This window comes from Glandiceps talaboti, chromosome 7 (assembly GCF_964340395.1).
Source record: "Glandiceps talaboti chromosome 7, keGlaTala1.1, whole genome shotgun sequence".
NCBI classification, from domain to species: Eukaryota; Metazoa; Hemichordata; class Enteropneusta; family Spengelidae; genus Glandiceps; species Glandiceps talaboti.
This window is the reverse complement of record NC_135555.1, coordinates 16,816,142-16,832,808: the sequence shown is the minus strand read 5'-3', so window position 1 is coordinate 16,832,808 and position 16,667 is coordinate 16,816,142. Positions and strand designations below refer to the sequence as shown.

The window sequence follows — 16,667 nt, the reverse complement described above, 5'->3', positions numbered from 1 at the left end:
TACTTATATACTGTTTACATCACCAAAACATTTAGGTTTCACTGATTGGGTGAACAACTTTTTGTGCTATTTGAGGGGCTTTTGGCTAGACGTGGTTTAGTTAGAAACCATATTGGCATCCAGACTATTACTTTGAAGGAGATCATTGAAGAACAATAAAAATAAAACTCAAGGTGTGGATATGGGATCAGTGTGGCATTCTACATAGACATTCTCCAACAATTCAATGTTATGTAACCATTTTTTCTTCACGAAAGGCATGTTCCCACAGGAATCAATGGGGTAGGGGTTTCTAACATTGTCTTTTGAAAGTAAATTACATGTATGTCAAAACTAAAATTATTGTATTTACTAAGAGATGAAATTCTTAAGAAAATTGAAAAGTGGTTATTGGTGGTCATAAACTCGACGTTGTTCGCTTTTTATGAATATCTAGGCGTGATTATGTCAAGCAGTGGTCTATGGTATTTAGCGCTTGCAGCTCAAGCGAGTAAAGCAATGATTGCGGTCATGAGTCAACTTGCAAAACTTGGGGACTCCTAGTCAAAACTAAATTTAAAAGTTTTTGACTGTAAACTATTACCGATATTAAATTATACAGTGGAGATTTTGGGTTTTAATAGGTCTACTGAAACTGAACGTGTTCAAAGTAAATTTCAGTGTTATATTTTGAGTCGTATATAAACATATATGTAGTCTTTGAGTATGGGAGCTACAAAAATGCTTGACAAGTGTTCATTACGGGAAGTAGGCTGAAATGTTTTGAGATTGCTGAACGAGAGCTGCAAAACTTTAACCTCAGACCACTTCTCCTCAGCCCTGGTTCAAGTTCTTAGGTCATAGTGGTGTAAACTACATCTCAGACCACAATGTAGTGACCTGAGACTACATGTACATGTAGGCCCTACCTACTGGTATATTATGTAACTGCACTTGACGCCAGTGTGATTTCTAACTAAACTGTGTTATTGAAAGAACCGATGTGACGTCATCTGTTTTCTTTGTACCTGACACAATCCTTGCTGCTGTATTTTGGGCATGTTCAAGAGGGACAATGTTTTTAGCTGGCAGCCCATACAGAAGGGCCATTCAGTAGTCAGGTATCGATGATATAAGTGCATGACCAAGGTTCTGACAAACTCCGTTTGTAAGATACTGGCGTATGCGACCATAGACAGTGGAGGGGCCCCCTCCACTGTCAATGATGTGACCTATTGTTCGGGGGTGAAAAAGAACTGATCTACATGTCAACGAGATGTGCTTCTTGAGGTTATAACGGTCATCAATTGTTACACAAATGGTACATGCTGAATCCACTAACTGCACAGAAGACGATCCCATGTTGATGTGGTTCATGAGACGAGGAAGCCTGTTGAACTGAGACGTGATAAGGAGGACCTCGGTTTTGCCATCATTAAACTAGCTTATTTTGGGTCGTTTAATATCATGTGCAACAGTTTCCATCTTAGTTACTGTAGTTGACGTATGTGATTGGGGAAATATATTGGTAAATCTGGTTGTCGTCTGCATGTTGTTGCATATTGAGATTTTGATGTCGGATTAGCTTTCCAAGTGGTGATGTGTATAGACAGCATACGCGTGTAAGAGTGGACCAAGCACAGGGTTTTGTGACACTCCACACTGCAAATGTTTGGTTTCTGATATGCCTTGTACAGAAATGGACTGTTGTATATCTTTGAGGTATAAAGACTCTAGTCGAATGCCTGTAATACCGAGCTCGGAATAAACTTGAAATTATGCTGGAGTCAGAATTTACGGGGGGGGGGGGCATGAACAAAATTGAGGTTCAAAGGGAGGGGGGCATGACAATTGTGATGGTCTGAAAGGGCCCCCGAATATTCTGCTCATGATTTGAACCAAAATTAAACCTCAGGAGCAGTTGTTTACCAAGTAAATTTACATTTGTATAAGTGTATGCCTCTCTCTCTCTCTCTCTCTCTCTCTCTCTCTCTCTCTCTCTCTCTCTCTCTCTCTCTCTCTCTCTCTCTCTCTCTCTCTCTCTCTCTCTCTCTCTCTCTCTCTCTCTCTCTCTCTCTCTCTCTCTCTCTCTCTCTCTCTCTCTCTCTCTCTCTCTCTCTCTCTCTCTCTCGTCGCCGTATGTCTCCTTCTCTCTTGCTCTATCTCTCTGTGTGGAGACTTTGTTGAACATTCAAACCACAGGAGCAATCGTTTACCTTGTACTTTGCAAAATTGTTCACTTCATTTACCTACCACACATTTAATTATTAGGCAGCCAATGGCCAAACGAATGTGTGTGTCTGCCAAAATATCTATGTATTAGTTAAAGCGTAGGTAATACAGTTGTAAAATAATTTAATGAGAGTACAATTTGGGTATTGAAGACAATTTTCAAGTACTTTATGGCTTCCAATAATGTGTATGGTTTGAAATATTATGCCGCTAAATGGCCTCCTACATGTCCTTATTTTTCAAACAATTGCCTACTGTGGGAGGGGGACACACCCTCCCCACTAGTTATCGAAGGGGGGTGCCGTTTCTGTCAAGACATAGGATTCAAAAAGAAAACTCTGCTGGTTAAGTTTTTCCAAGTACAGGTTACAGCCCAATGAGCCCACATCCATTTGTAAAGAAATCTCTATGTCTGATATGTATGGACACTGAAGTTGATTTCCACTGTTAGCTTACAGTGTGTCATATAGTGTACCATACTGTACTTCTCTGACGTGTATGGGGAGGGGGTAATGTATAATTGCATATTAAAATATGTGCAGCCGGGGGGGGGGGGGTATGGACGTCGCCATCTTTCAAGCGCTAAATTACCTGTTAATCGAGATTTGTTTCAAAACATTAGCATGGTTGATAATATATGTGAAAGGGGTAAACTAAGAATGGTTTCTGGGATCGCCTAAGTCAACACGACATATATTGTGGATGGTCTGAGATATTCGATTACGATTCACATCGTCCGATTTCCAATCGTCCCAATATCCATATTAACATTCTTTATCGTTTCAAAATCACAAAAATGCATATGTCGTGGTGGGGTGAGTACCGACTCTAGTTTGGTCTCCGCTCTCTCTCTCTCTCTCTCTCTCTCTCTCTCTCTCTCTCTCTCTCTCTCTCTCTCTCTCTCTCTCTCTCTCTCTCTCTCTCTCTCTCTCTCTCTCTCTCCCGTCTCCCCCTCTCTCTCGTCTCCGTATCGAAACTTATTCAGTCATAAAATCATCAGGTTTCTGACAATTTCCAATACCTGTTACAAGAAAGACTGTAGTACAAGAATATTTGGTTAGCTACATGTATTACATCTGATGCCTTATACGTGACACGCACGATAATTGTCCAGTTTGCATCAGAGGGTGTGCCTCGCCTTCTGTACATGTGCCGTACGTCTGGCTTGTCTGTCAGTGTCACATTTTGCTTCCCCTCTTCAGTTTTCTCAGATGTTTTAAGAATTTAAACATAGTCAGTGTCTGATCGACAAAAATTCTTTCCACTGAAGTTTAGAAAACATTTAGTGCAACTCTACGTAAACGTCATGTTGATGCATCATACATCATCATGAGACGTCACATTGACCTCACACTTCGCTTCGCGCTTCCTTCAACGTCCGGTCGTTATGAAACTAGTTCGAAGGCTTTCGCTAGCGATAGCGTGGCCAGTCTTGTTTTACTGCGTAATCGTCTAATGTTTTCCAAATAATTATGAATTAATTTATCTTTTTGTTTACACTTTGGGTATTTTACTTGCTATTAGAACTCCCGGGCAACTCATATTTAATTTTCCAACCTTAGAATTTGTTCAATGATCGTCAGGTTTGAGTACTTTCCTAAGCCGGTCCCACAACTGTTATACTTATAAGTTATAGCTGGGCGTTGTGACCGGTAACCGGCTATTATCTACATCACTGCCTACTAGGTACGTCAAAAACACACCGTTCGCACATGTGAGCCTGATTTTAGGCAAAATATCGGGCTATTAGAGTGCATACAGGCCCTTTTGTTCGCTTGTATTGTTTGCATTTGGTATTTGGCATTTCGCACGTTGTTTATTTGCACCATTCACAGTGTCTTATCATGCTTTGTGTAACTTGTAAGCCTAATCGACAACTGGGCCAACGGTTTTTACTAGACAAATTTGAAACAAATTTTGCGTCAGTTTGATGGTAAACCTGCTATATTGACTACCAAACTTAGTTAACCCCAGTTATTTTTACTCATGTTGCATCACCATATATTTAGAAAGAGTATATATGAAATATGAGAGCCATGTGAAACTTCTTCAGTGCAAAATGGGATGAAGATATGAGGGCAAAGTCAGTGCTCCTTATAGTCTCGCTGCCAGACTCGAGACTATCGTCCCTAATCTGTTTACCGAGCGGCGCAGCCGCGAGAAGAGCGGGACCAGTCCCCCTCTATTCTCGCGGCTGCGCCGCTCGGTAAACAGATTAGGGACGATAGTCTCGAGTCTGGCAGCGAGACTATGCTCCTTACAGCAGTTTGTTTTTCCCGCATATGCATACATTACCCATAATCCTTTTAAGTATTCTGCAGATATCTGTGCAATGTGCACTCATGACTCATGAAAATCTGGAATGCACTGATCGAAGCCAATTGTACAGTTATACTATAAAAACAGGAGTTATGAGTATAATTGAAATAAAACAAGAGAATAAGAGATGAGGGCCCTCAGAATCGTCACGTAGAGTGATATAACAGTTACATGGATGCCGGGCATGTACCCATAGGTACGGGCCCGGGGGGGGTTCTGCATGCCGAACGTCATTAAGTATTTCCTTTACTTTGGTGCTCATGATCGTAATTTGGATGATGCCCAAGATATTTGAGGCGTGAATACCTGTTGTTCTTCTAAAGGCTTGTTTATTACTGTGAAGATCACACCCTAACACTTAATTGTTCTATAAACGACACATGGACAAGAATACTATTCCCATAGAGGTTAGTCTAGTTAATTCCTGATGGACCGTATTTCGTTCAGCGTTACGTTGTACATAACATGGTCAGTCAGAAACTATAGACGACATGGACGACATGGATGCCATATAATATTCCCAATAGTCACTCAATTTTACTTAGCTAGAAATAATGTCCACAGACTCAAATCTGTCAGCACGTCTCTACTGTGAGTTTGTTGACGCTATTGGCCGGTCAGGTTTGTTAAGAAGCTCCATACACTAGCAATATTTGTGGCCCAATTTTAAACTATTATTGGAAACGATTGTCATGTCATCTAAATCTGTATTACTATGCATCAAACGCGTAGAAATGTGAAACACGTTTAGTGGTGGCGGTATGTAGTGCATAATGAAAAGGCGTACTACGAACATTTATTTCAAAATGAGCCCTGTGATATTACAATCTACGTACGTCCTAACCATGTAGTTCATATCATAAGCCTGCTTATATACATACATATGTATCGAATACACTAGCTACACGTATAGCGTTTATGTACGTATTGATTGCAAGCACGGTAGATTTGAATATTCATTTGTTTACTGCCCGGTTATGGGGGTGAACTCATGAATATATTCTGAACTAAATGCAAATGTATTCAAATCACTTCCGACTCGCAATCTGAACTATTTTTCAGATCGAGTATAATCCGATTAGACAGGCGCTAATGGGAAAGTACAGAAACGTCCACCTCATCAGCATAAAAGTACAGAATTGAACTCAATCTGAACTATAGTACGGAAAGTGTCGTAAACTGTACTATTTTTTCTACTAGTGATAGTTCCGAAATCAGAGTATAGTTTACCTAATCTCTCCATCATTGTTGACATTCTCATACTAAATACACTGCAGGAAGCTCTCTCTTTAATTGACAGCTTCCAACAAATCAAGCATTGTCATGTCTGTTTTTCGTTGTCAGGTTGTTTCACTGGCTCGTATTATACCAGATGAAGACCAGGCATCGTCATCAGCCATTGGTATCAAACTACTGGTAGATCTCTTAGAAGACTCTAAAAATGAGGAAATACAAGCACTGGCATCTGATTGTATAGCACGGCTAGCACACACACGAGCAGGTAAAACATGTCTGTCTGTCTGTCTGTCTCTCTGTCTCTGTCTCTCTGTCTGTCTCTCTGTGCATGTATGTATGTATGTATGTATGTATGTATGTATGTATGTATGTATGTATGTATGTAAGAATGCTCAATATAAAACCATTTGCCTGTATGTGTGTCTGAACGTCTCTGTGTCTGAATGTCTGTGTGTCTGCACATAGGATGGAAAGAATAACAAAGGATAAAAAATGAACTCTACTTGGGAATACGATGTGTTGTCTTTGTACCACCGTCACTAGTTTATTTCCATACTAAACATAGCATTCTTGTTATTGCTACTAAGGTGTACCAGCAGCTATTGTATCTGTCAATGCAGTGATTTTATTGTGCCAACTAATGCTGAGTGAGTCAGAACAGGTCCGTGGGTCAGCCGCTATAGCATTGGGATACCTCAGTTTTAACCATAAAGCAGAACGTCAGATGTTGAACCAGTAAGTATCCGACTTATAGAATCAGTAACACTCATTGCCTATCATTCATTAAAGGGGCATAAGCCGAGTTTATCAGGGTTTTTTCGTTAAATATTTGCTTCATATTAAGATGTACCGGTATCTGTAATATTATTCTGACTGTTCTAAGCATATAAAAAGGAGAAAACCACTCTAGGATTAAAGACTTTTTCACAAACTATGGGTTCAGGAAAGTCATTTCATGATTTTACACCACCTACAATTACTTGCAATTTTCAGAGCAGCATCAGATTAATCTTGTGCTTTTATAGGGTATCTTATATTAAAATCTACTCTCCTTGCCAGCGTCTCTTGGATGTTAAAACATTGAAAGTTATGACAGAATTTCTTTGTATTTATCGTTTAGCATGAAATTTACAATACAGAAGATATATTGAAAAACCAACAAATACAGTGTTTGATTTGATACATACAATATGTTGTTTATTTTATGAAACTAGGTGTCGTAAGGATCCGTATTTGATGAAAGTCTTGAAATATCACACAAAGAAAAACAAAGTATCGACACAGTTCAGTGACGACTGGCAACATTATCGCAAGATTGGACTACCCCCTATTGAGTAAGTATGCCATAATGCCCTTGTTTTATCAGTTTGGATCATTTGTGTGTGCTAAAAAAAGTTGTCCGATTACGCTCAATTTTAGAATAGGTGGGGTAGGTAGATTTTTTTTATTTATGTTTGTCATGTGGTGAGTGTCTAGTTCAGGTAGTTATGTTTTCGTTGTTCTCCATATGGATTCTGTGTTATATGCACAGCCAGATTAGATAAACTGTTTTATATTGTCTTTTAAGTTTTTAATTATAAGTTGATGTCAGTTTCTGCATCCACTATTTCTTGCAAGACTTCACAATTTTCTCAATTTATGTAAAAAAAAAAGTTTAGGGTCGGCAGTGAAAAACTAAGCGGGGTCAGGTCAGCGGAACCAAACAGTTATTTTTTTAGGGCTTAGTATTAAAAAAAAATTAGACTCAAAAAGCACGGGATGGATGTCAGAAATTTGGTTCAAGATGTTCTGAGCTGTGATTAGATTGAGCATTGTACTTGAGTGCCATTGGAACTATTTTTGTTAAAATCACAGACTGCTTACGAACATTTACATGCATTTGTTCGCCATGGAATTAATGGAAATCGTAACTCCTTTAGAAAACACACATTTTTGTATGCCATGGAATTTGTGATCTCCTGTGTTTGTCAAGTAATAACCTGTGTTTTGTTAGCATATCGGTCTCACAGGAAGCCTTAAACTAATAATATATAGATTACTACAATTTCTATGAAAAACATCTGTCCCTCACAGATCCCCAAGAGAAAAGAAAAGCACTTAACTTTATTTGAATAATTGATATGTAATCTGAAGTACACTAACACTGTGTGGCATATTAATTGAATACAATTTACATAATCAGTTATGAACAGGAAAGAAAAAAAACACATTAGGTTTAAATGGATCTTGAAGTCATCTTATTAAAATGCGACCTCGTGACCAAAATTTTATTCTAGGTTTTTGCTGCTTTCATCAACCGTGTAGTGTTTCCAAGCAAAGATCAATGTGTGTAGTGCATATATTTCTGATTCCCCATGTGTTTATAGTTTAGTATATTTTCCTGTCTCGGTTTGCAAAATATTGGGGTTTATAAAATGTTAACAAAACACTTATGCTATACATGTCATGATGTGTAGTTACAGTAAACTGGGTAATTTTCATTAAACTATTTTTGTTCAAATAGTGACCTAAATACCTTCTTGTACATGAGCAAAATGTACCGGTCTGTAATTAGTAAAAAATTGTCTTTGAGAGCTAGCTGATGACTGTAAAATTTTCTAGTAGTGAAAATATTTTGGTTTACAGTATTATAAGCTTTCAACACATCAGGGGTTGCCATAGTGCTGAATGATTTTGGCTTCTGATCAACATCTGCTGTTGAACAGTGCCCTCTAGTGGCCAAACTACATAATCTTTTATCTTTGTGATAACCTGGATGTAATGGATTATTCAGATGCTTTGATTATAGAAAGTGAAATCCATGGAATGATCAACCATGAAATATTTAGATATTTGTTCCCCAATATTTTCTTTTTGTTAACCAAGGAAAATACGAGTGACCTAAGGGGCCTTGCCACTACAAGTGGCTACATGAGTAGTAACAAACCCTTAGGTCATGAGTATTTTCGAGCTAAGTGAAGGAAAATGTTGGGAAATAATATAATTATACATACTTGAGGATTATTTGTGAAAAATCAGGAAAAATATGACAATTTTGGAACGTTTTGACTCATATTTTGAGCATTGCAAAACCAGTGATGTAGACATGAGTTGTTGTGACGTGGAATGACCAGGGTGTATAATCCGTATTTTCTGTTCATATAAAATAATTTGGCATGATTATGGTATAATGAATATTATTACAATGTTATAGCATGATAGGTAAACTTTCCATTGCAATGGTAGTCAATTGATATGAGAAAAAAAACCTTGAAAAAACGACAAGTTCACCAAGAAAGCCCCTCCGGAAAATGATTTCAAAACTCCTATAAATTTAAGGGATTTGTCACAATTGGAGCAAAAAAAAAAACCATATTACTTTTGATGAAACTTCACATTTTAAGAAAAAAAGTAAAATGATTCTGGTAACCGAGGCTTCAGTTTACGAAGATTGACACAAACTAAAAAACTATTGTTGTCTGATTGTGGTAGATAACACACAAGTGGGTGATATCGGTTCCTCTGTTATGCGATTCTAATCACGCTCTGATCAAGATAGTGTAAACATTGGAAGTCCCAAAACAGTACACTGCAAGTTTATGAAACTAGCTTCCAAAGAGCTGCCCTACTGAGAGTATAATTAAACTAATGTCCATTCAATATCTTATCACTGTTGTATCAACATGTTGCAACAGTAGTTTTAGTTTGTGTCTATCTTAGTAAACCGAAGCCTCGATTACAAAAGTAACATGTCCATATTTTTTATTTGTTCATCAAAACAGTGATAGACCAAGTTTGGTCGGCAAGAAAGCAGACTACTGGACACAAGTCAAGCATCCAAATGGTAAGTTTGAATTTCACAACTACCAAATCACAACAGACCTCTCACATGAATAGCCCCCTCTATCAGCAGTTTTAATATACAATTTTTGGCACATTGCCAATATTAATCACTAGTGTCTGATTTCTTTTTATCTCATTCTGACATTCATGATTATGATTGCTTGGCTGATATAAAATTAGAAAATGTGTGTGTTTGGCTAGTTTCAACTATTTAAGCCACATGTCTTCTTCACCACTAGAGGGCGCAATTCATGTGAACTGATTATCTCAGTGCTTTTGATTTGTGTGAATTAGAACTTTAGTAATTGACTAAAACTCTGTTGACAAATGATTCAATTTGGTTTATTTTTAATCTGAAAATTGTTCTAACATTAGCTAAGGGGTTTGCTGTATTATTACCATATATATTGTTGCTTTACCTGTATGCTTTTCTGTCCATTTTTGCATGTGTGTTTTTTCTCACTAGCATTTTCCAAGATTGACTGCTAACTTTTTTTTCTCCAAGCGTAGCCGTTGGTTGATACCAAAATTTAAACCAAAACTGGCCCTAGATCATAAATGTTACTGTACAATGGCAAAATGCTTTTCATGTAGTAGATTTATCTGGCAGACTTTATTTATTGGTCAGTGGAATTTTATTGACAGATGTGAGGTCATGTGATAAATAAAACTTGACCAATCAAATCTCTAGTAAATTCAAATCTTCCAATCAGATCATTTGTTTACATTTATTATCTAATGACTTCAACATTTCTCGCCTGATAATAAATATGAAAAAGATATGCCATATGACCAACAACCTGTGAACTCATATTAGATATTTAAATTTGCCAACAAATTTCTTTCTTCATTTTTCAAACACTGACTTCAAAACAGCCAATCAAATATTTCAATGTACGTGTATTACTTTTTAATTTCAATTTGAATATGCAAATCAGATTGCTCATGAATTCTAATCAATCAATCAATCAATCAAATACCTAATAAATTCAAATCAACCAATCAAATATCTAATAATTTCAAATCAACCGTTCAAATTGCTAATAGATTCAAACCAACCAATCAAATTGCTAATAAATTCAAACCAACCAATCAGATTGCTAATGAATTAAAATCAACCAATCAAAATTGTTTGTAAATTGAAACCAACCAATCAGATTGCTCATGAATCTCAAAACAGCCAATCATATTGTATTCCCACAGTTCTAGGGCCAGTTCTATTTTTGATACTGTTGATCTAACATGATATTATCAAAAGTGTGTGCCTCTTTGCATGATTGCTTTGTTTTTTTTTCGTCTCACAACATACGACTGCTACCGCTGACACTAATGTGAATTTGTATTCCTCTGCCTGCTTTCTCACACAAATAAAGCCATTGACGGGTGAGTAACTCTACTCTGCAAGTCTTTCCTCAGCTCTAAAAAAAAAAGCACTGTCCATGGCACTTTATATAAATCGTCGTCAGATCTCCATCACATCACGTCACATCACATCACATCACATCACATCACATCTGCACTGCACTTTCTACTCGCATTGTATCTGTAAATCAATGCTCTTTCACCATGCAGTCTGTCAAAACTGTGCTGTATCGGCATAAAGCTAAATATAATCTGCTACATATACATGTAGTATACAGATTGTTCTCGGAAGCTCTTGAAAAAATCCACTGAGGCAGAAAACTAGTCGAGGATTCTACCTGTTTCCTGCTGATTTATACTATAGGCAGTAGAAGATACATTTTTTTTGCAATGTTTAGATGAAACAGATTTCTGGGAAGGGTTAGGTGATATTGGTCAAAGTTCTCTTGTTGTTTTACCACTAAAATAATTATACAATGTAGATTGTGTGGGAAACTGTGAGTTTCTACCAATAATTCTCTTTCCGTCTGTTACCCTAGGGTTCTTGATTGATAGCTAAAACTCATTCAGTCATCCATTGCTATGATATTTACAAGTAGTGTTTGAAGTAATGAAATATTGACTTTGACTGTTAAGTCTTTTTTATGTCCAATCACCGACCATTATTTATATTTCTTAATTTCTTTATAATCTAAGATCTTGCATTTAAACTTCACTTTATAAATGTTCCAAAACAACATTTACACTGTGATTACTGCCACTAGAGGGCACTGTACAACATAAACCAACACTATCACCTTTGTTGATAGATACCTGTATACATTGCAAATGTACACAGGTAACTAGTAGTAATCACATCTCGCGCTCTCATTGGCTGTGATTACCTACTAACCAGGACACCAGGAGGTGCTGTGCAATACTTACCAACACTATCATCACACAGCACAATCATTGTATATACTTCAGTGGGAAACATCTATCAGTGTTCTCCACGAATTTGAAAAATAAAGGGGTGACCAAATTTGCATATTGATTTGCATATCATTGGCATATTTTTCAGATCTTATCAAGAGTAGTGTTTACCTATCTTTGGAGTGGTTCTAGTTTTCAGACTTTACCTTTCATAATTTTCCATTCTCAATAGTATTATCAATACAAAATGTTAGATATGCATCGGTAGCCAATTTTCCTGACAATAAGATTGTCCAAATCTCTCAAAACTGTGCACTAGGAAAACTTGTATCTGGTCCATTTTAAATCATTAAAGAAATTTGGGGTTCACCATCTTCTTTTCAAAGAAATCAGTCGACAAGCTGTTATTTCCCCACATACGTGACATAGTATTTGGCGACCATTTTGGATTCTAAAATATGTAAATTTCATCATTAGTTTGACCTCTACTTCAAAAAAATTTGCATGGTGACCCCGATTTTTGTTTACTCGATTGTTAACTGAGAATAGAGTTTTCTCGGAAAAACTAACAGCAAAAAGTTGAAATCCTGTATTTCTCAGACACATTCAACATTAATAATCAACCTTAATAACCCCTCATAATTTCATAATAAAATAATTTTTTATTAGTTTTGTAGAGCTACAAATTTGAGGTAAAAAGTAAGACACATTAAACATGTAACCATGGTGATGGTTTGAGTAGGTGTCTAACTAAGTTCGTAAATTACTAAACTTTCTGCACTTTATATATTTGAGGCACGGTGGTTAGAGTGGCTGGTTACCAGGGGTAATAATTGCACAGCACTATGACCACAACATCCATTGTGGAAGGCGTTTTATTTTTAAAAAAGTACCGATCGAGAACACAAAATATATGAAAACAACACATTGTAAAAACTATTTCTAAATTTGAAATATAGATTAGGCATAGACCCCTCCACCATGGAAGAGGGTGAATGGATTAGGTTACAACTTAAAAGTCAGTCCATTCTGACTAAACTCATAAAGTGAACATATTTTAGTATCTTTAGTTTTACTTGCAAACTTAGAAAGAAAACTTTTCTTGCTGTCTGCACATGTAGGCGTGGTTTAAATTTAGAATTGCGCCTAAAATACCTGTGAAAAAATTTCAAATTTTTGTGAGTATATTAAATATTTAAATGAGATCATGTCAATGGATTTAAATGATGAGCAGTTATAAAACTTTTTATGTATTTTTAACAAAATAAAAATTGCACATTAAAGTAATTTATATCAAATAGAATGTTGGATGGTCGACCTTATGCGAATTCTCTCCTCACAGCCTGCAAACTCAGTAATTCAAATTCAGTATTCTGCATGGATATTATACATAGAAGCTGATTGGTTCAAATAAGTCATGTGATGCATATATTATGTTGATGAAATCACATGATTCTTTTATAAATTGTCAAATTAATGTATGTGACCTAGTTGGCCATATAAGGATATGTGACCTTGATTGTCAACAGGAGATATGTTAATGTTATGCTAATTTTTCCTCATAGTGAAGTGGGGCAAAAATTATTGAGTTTGTATTACTGAGTTCACAGGCTGTGGAGAGAGAATGCTTGCCAGGTTGACTATCCTGTCTTTTACGGAGGTTACTCATAGATATAAGAAACTCTTCAGACTCGAGTAGTGAAATAGATTCATTACAGTAGATAAGAAAACCTCAATTTTCTTTTCCTCTTGACATGGAAAGGGATAGATTTATCCAACTACTTGTCATTAATTACTTTCATCTGTTTCTAACAGAGCAACATCGGTTCACGATACTGAGCTTTGGGGAGAGTGGAATGAGTCACCAGCGAAGCTCGCCAACCAACCAGCTGAGTACAACGTATAATGACGAGGCCACGATCGGTGACACACAGGCAACTCTAGATGCACCTACATTGAATAATTTGACTGACCAGTCACCGAGAATGTCTCAGGCAAGTCCACGTATATCACAGCAGGGTTCAAGTGCTCACACAAGAAGATCCTTCCAGAGTGAAGTTGCGTAAGGAAACACAGAATCACGAGAAAGAAATGTAACATGTTTGTTTTTTGTATAATAAGAACAGTATTTAGAGTCACAGGAGAAGTGGCATACTCCTGTCATTAGACATGAATTACACTAAGAAACCAAACTGAAAGAGGACAGAATGCTTCTGTAGGAGATAAAAGCATTTTCTTAAACTTTGGGTTCTGAAGAATAATTTCATGATTTTACATACCATACATTACAACAATTTTGAGAACCCCGAGTTAAAACTTATCCATCATTCATTGTTCATTGTTCAGTGTTTATGCTTGTCATAGGCACTCACTGCGTGCAGACATAATATATGGATTAGAATATATAAGCTTACAAAAATGCCTTTATTTCCTGCATTCTCATTCCCACTTTAAAAACGTTCCGGTCGAGTATTTTGATCAAACAAATGTGAATTTCTGTGTGTGATGAAAATGTAATGCCATAATTCCATCCAGCATATACTGTATGTTTACAAGTGAGTACAGTAGAATGTTTGAACAGAATATCGTGGTTTGAAACGCGTACAAGAAAAAAAAAGGTTAAAAAAACTCATTTATGTGTATTTTAGTTTCAGTGACTCATTAGCACTGTTCATATGCAATTTTGTTCTTCCATATATATTATATATGCACTTGATTTGGATGTTCATAGAAATATCGGCAGGAGAAAAGTTTTCGAGTTTCACCCTCAGGTTGCAATTGTGGGGTGAATTCTTTGGAAACTTTTCTGTGAGACTTTCCAGTTATGAAAGATGCAACTTTTTTTTGTTATCTAAATGAAAGCATTATGTTAGATTTTGAAAGTTTTGAAAAATATAATATTGTGTATCTATTGTTAGAATTCAAGACATCGTTAAAAATCTTTCAGGATTTGAGGATTTCTTTCAGGTGAATCAACATTTTTGAGAAATTTTGACAATCTCTGTTGATTAATGTGCATATTGGAGGTGTGACTGAAATTTGAAAATTTTGAAAAAAAATTGTAGTAATAATGTGCTTGTACATCATTAACCCACCAAGAAATGTTTTAAATATGTCATTCTGTCAAGTCATTAGCAATGTGAAGTCTCATTGGTTTAGCCACAATGTTTCTCACTTTGTTAGGTATAAGAGCCAATAAGGAAGAGTGTTACATGTGAAATTAGCTTCCCATCCCTTCCATATAGTTAAAAACCTTACACTGGTTTATATTCATTGAGCGAGACAATTCGACAAACCTCAGAAAAAAAGTGAGACAAAGGGAGAATGTATAAAAGAGAAACCACCTATTGTGATGTATCATCATAATGTGTGTGTGTGTTTTCAAATTGTGTACATGTGTTTTATGTGGCACTATACACCATAATATACAGTTTACAGCCATTTTCGAAAAAAACATCACATGAAGGTGTCTAGGCAGAAGTAGTGGTAAAAATTTGGGATGTGGGCAGGTATCTATCTGTCTGCATTGGAAACAGACCAAAAATTGTGTCTAAAATAACTGAACATTCATGAGAAGTACATCAGCTATATAGAATTCTTTGGACTTCGATGTGTAATATTTGGTAATTAGCATTTTTCAAACTGATTATAAAATGTTGGATAACAATAATCTAAATGAAAGGGTTTCCATGGAAACAAAATACACAGAGCTCTTTAGATGTTAGAGACAAAACATTAAAAATCATGATTTTTCAAAGGAGGCTTCATTACACAAGTAATAACTTGGCCCTTATTTCTGATCCAAAACTACTTCCAAATAGCACTCCAAGTGGCCAAATTGTAAAATCTTTTGTTTTTCTGAGAATTTGAATATAGTATATGCATGCCTATAGGGTAGGCAAAAGTTTGTTACTAAAACCTTCACTGCAAATAGACTTGCACATGCAAATTACAAGGAAAGGTCTAATCTAATTGGTCTAAAATTAACTAATATGCAAATTTATGAAATGAAATATCAATGTCATTGGATAAAAAATATGTAATTATGCAAATGTATGCAATCAAATGTCATTGGATAAAATTGATGTAAATATACAAATTTATGGAATGAAATATCAAATGTCTGGTTGAAATTGATGTCAATATGCAAATGTATGAAATGAACTATCAAATGTCATTGGTTGAAATTGATGTCAATATGCAAATTTCATTATACAGATTTATTTTTTAACCAATCATCATTGATCTCATAGCAGAATAAGCTGATACCAGGGACTTGATAACATTTCACTGAGTGTGATTTTATGCATTTATTTACAAGTATTTTGAAACAAGGGAAAGGAGATTTGAAATTTGAAATATATTGTACAAAAGTAAGAAATTGTAAAGTAACAGATTTATTTTGTGTGAATGTTTTGTAAAATTAACACCAATAAAGAAGTTTCTTAACTTCCGATTCAGACAATGTGTGTGTATTTTGAATGGCTGTGTGGATGAGATTCAGACAATGGTGTGTATTTTGAATGGCTGTGTGGATGAGATTCGGACAATGGTGTGTATTTTGAATGGCTGTGTGGATGAGATTCAGACAATGGTGTGTATTTTGAATGGCTGTGTGGATGAGACTCAGACAATGGTGTGTATTTTGAATGGCTGTGTGGATGAGATTCAGACAATGGTGTATTTTGAATGGCTGTGTGGATGAGATTCAGACAATGGTGTGTATTTTGAATGGCTGTGTGGATGAGATTCAGACAATGGTGTGTATTTTGAATGGCTGTGTGGATGAGATTCAGACAATGGTG

At 36.1% G+C, this 16,667-nt stretch overlaps 1 protein-coding gene across 2 annotated transcripts in view; it reads left to right on the top strand.

The window, feature by feature from the left end:
* Positions 1-14,594, top strand: part of LOC144437806 (ankyrin and armadillo repeat-containing protein-like) — a 46,430-nt gene extending 31,836 nt beyond the window's left edge. For both annotated transcript variants that reach the window (XM_078126833.1, XM_078126831.1), the window contains exons 4-8: positions 5,875-6,031; positions 6,354-6,501; positions 6,981-7,100; positions 9,528-9,589; positions 13,678-14,594. In XM_078126833.1, coding sequence (XP_077982959.1) covers positions 5,875-6,031; positions 6,354-6,501; positions 6,981-7,100; positions 9,528-9,589; positions 13,678-13,928 — 738 coding nt within the window. In that variant the 3' untranslated portion in view covers positions 13,929-14,594. The remainder of the gene's footprint in view (positions 1-5,874; positions 6,032-6,353; positions 6,502-6,980; positions 7,101-9,527; positions 9,590-13,677) is intronic.
* Positions 14,595-16,667: the final 2,073 nt, after the last annotated feature.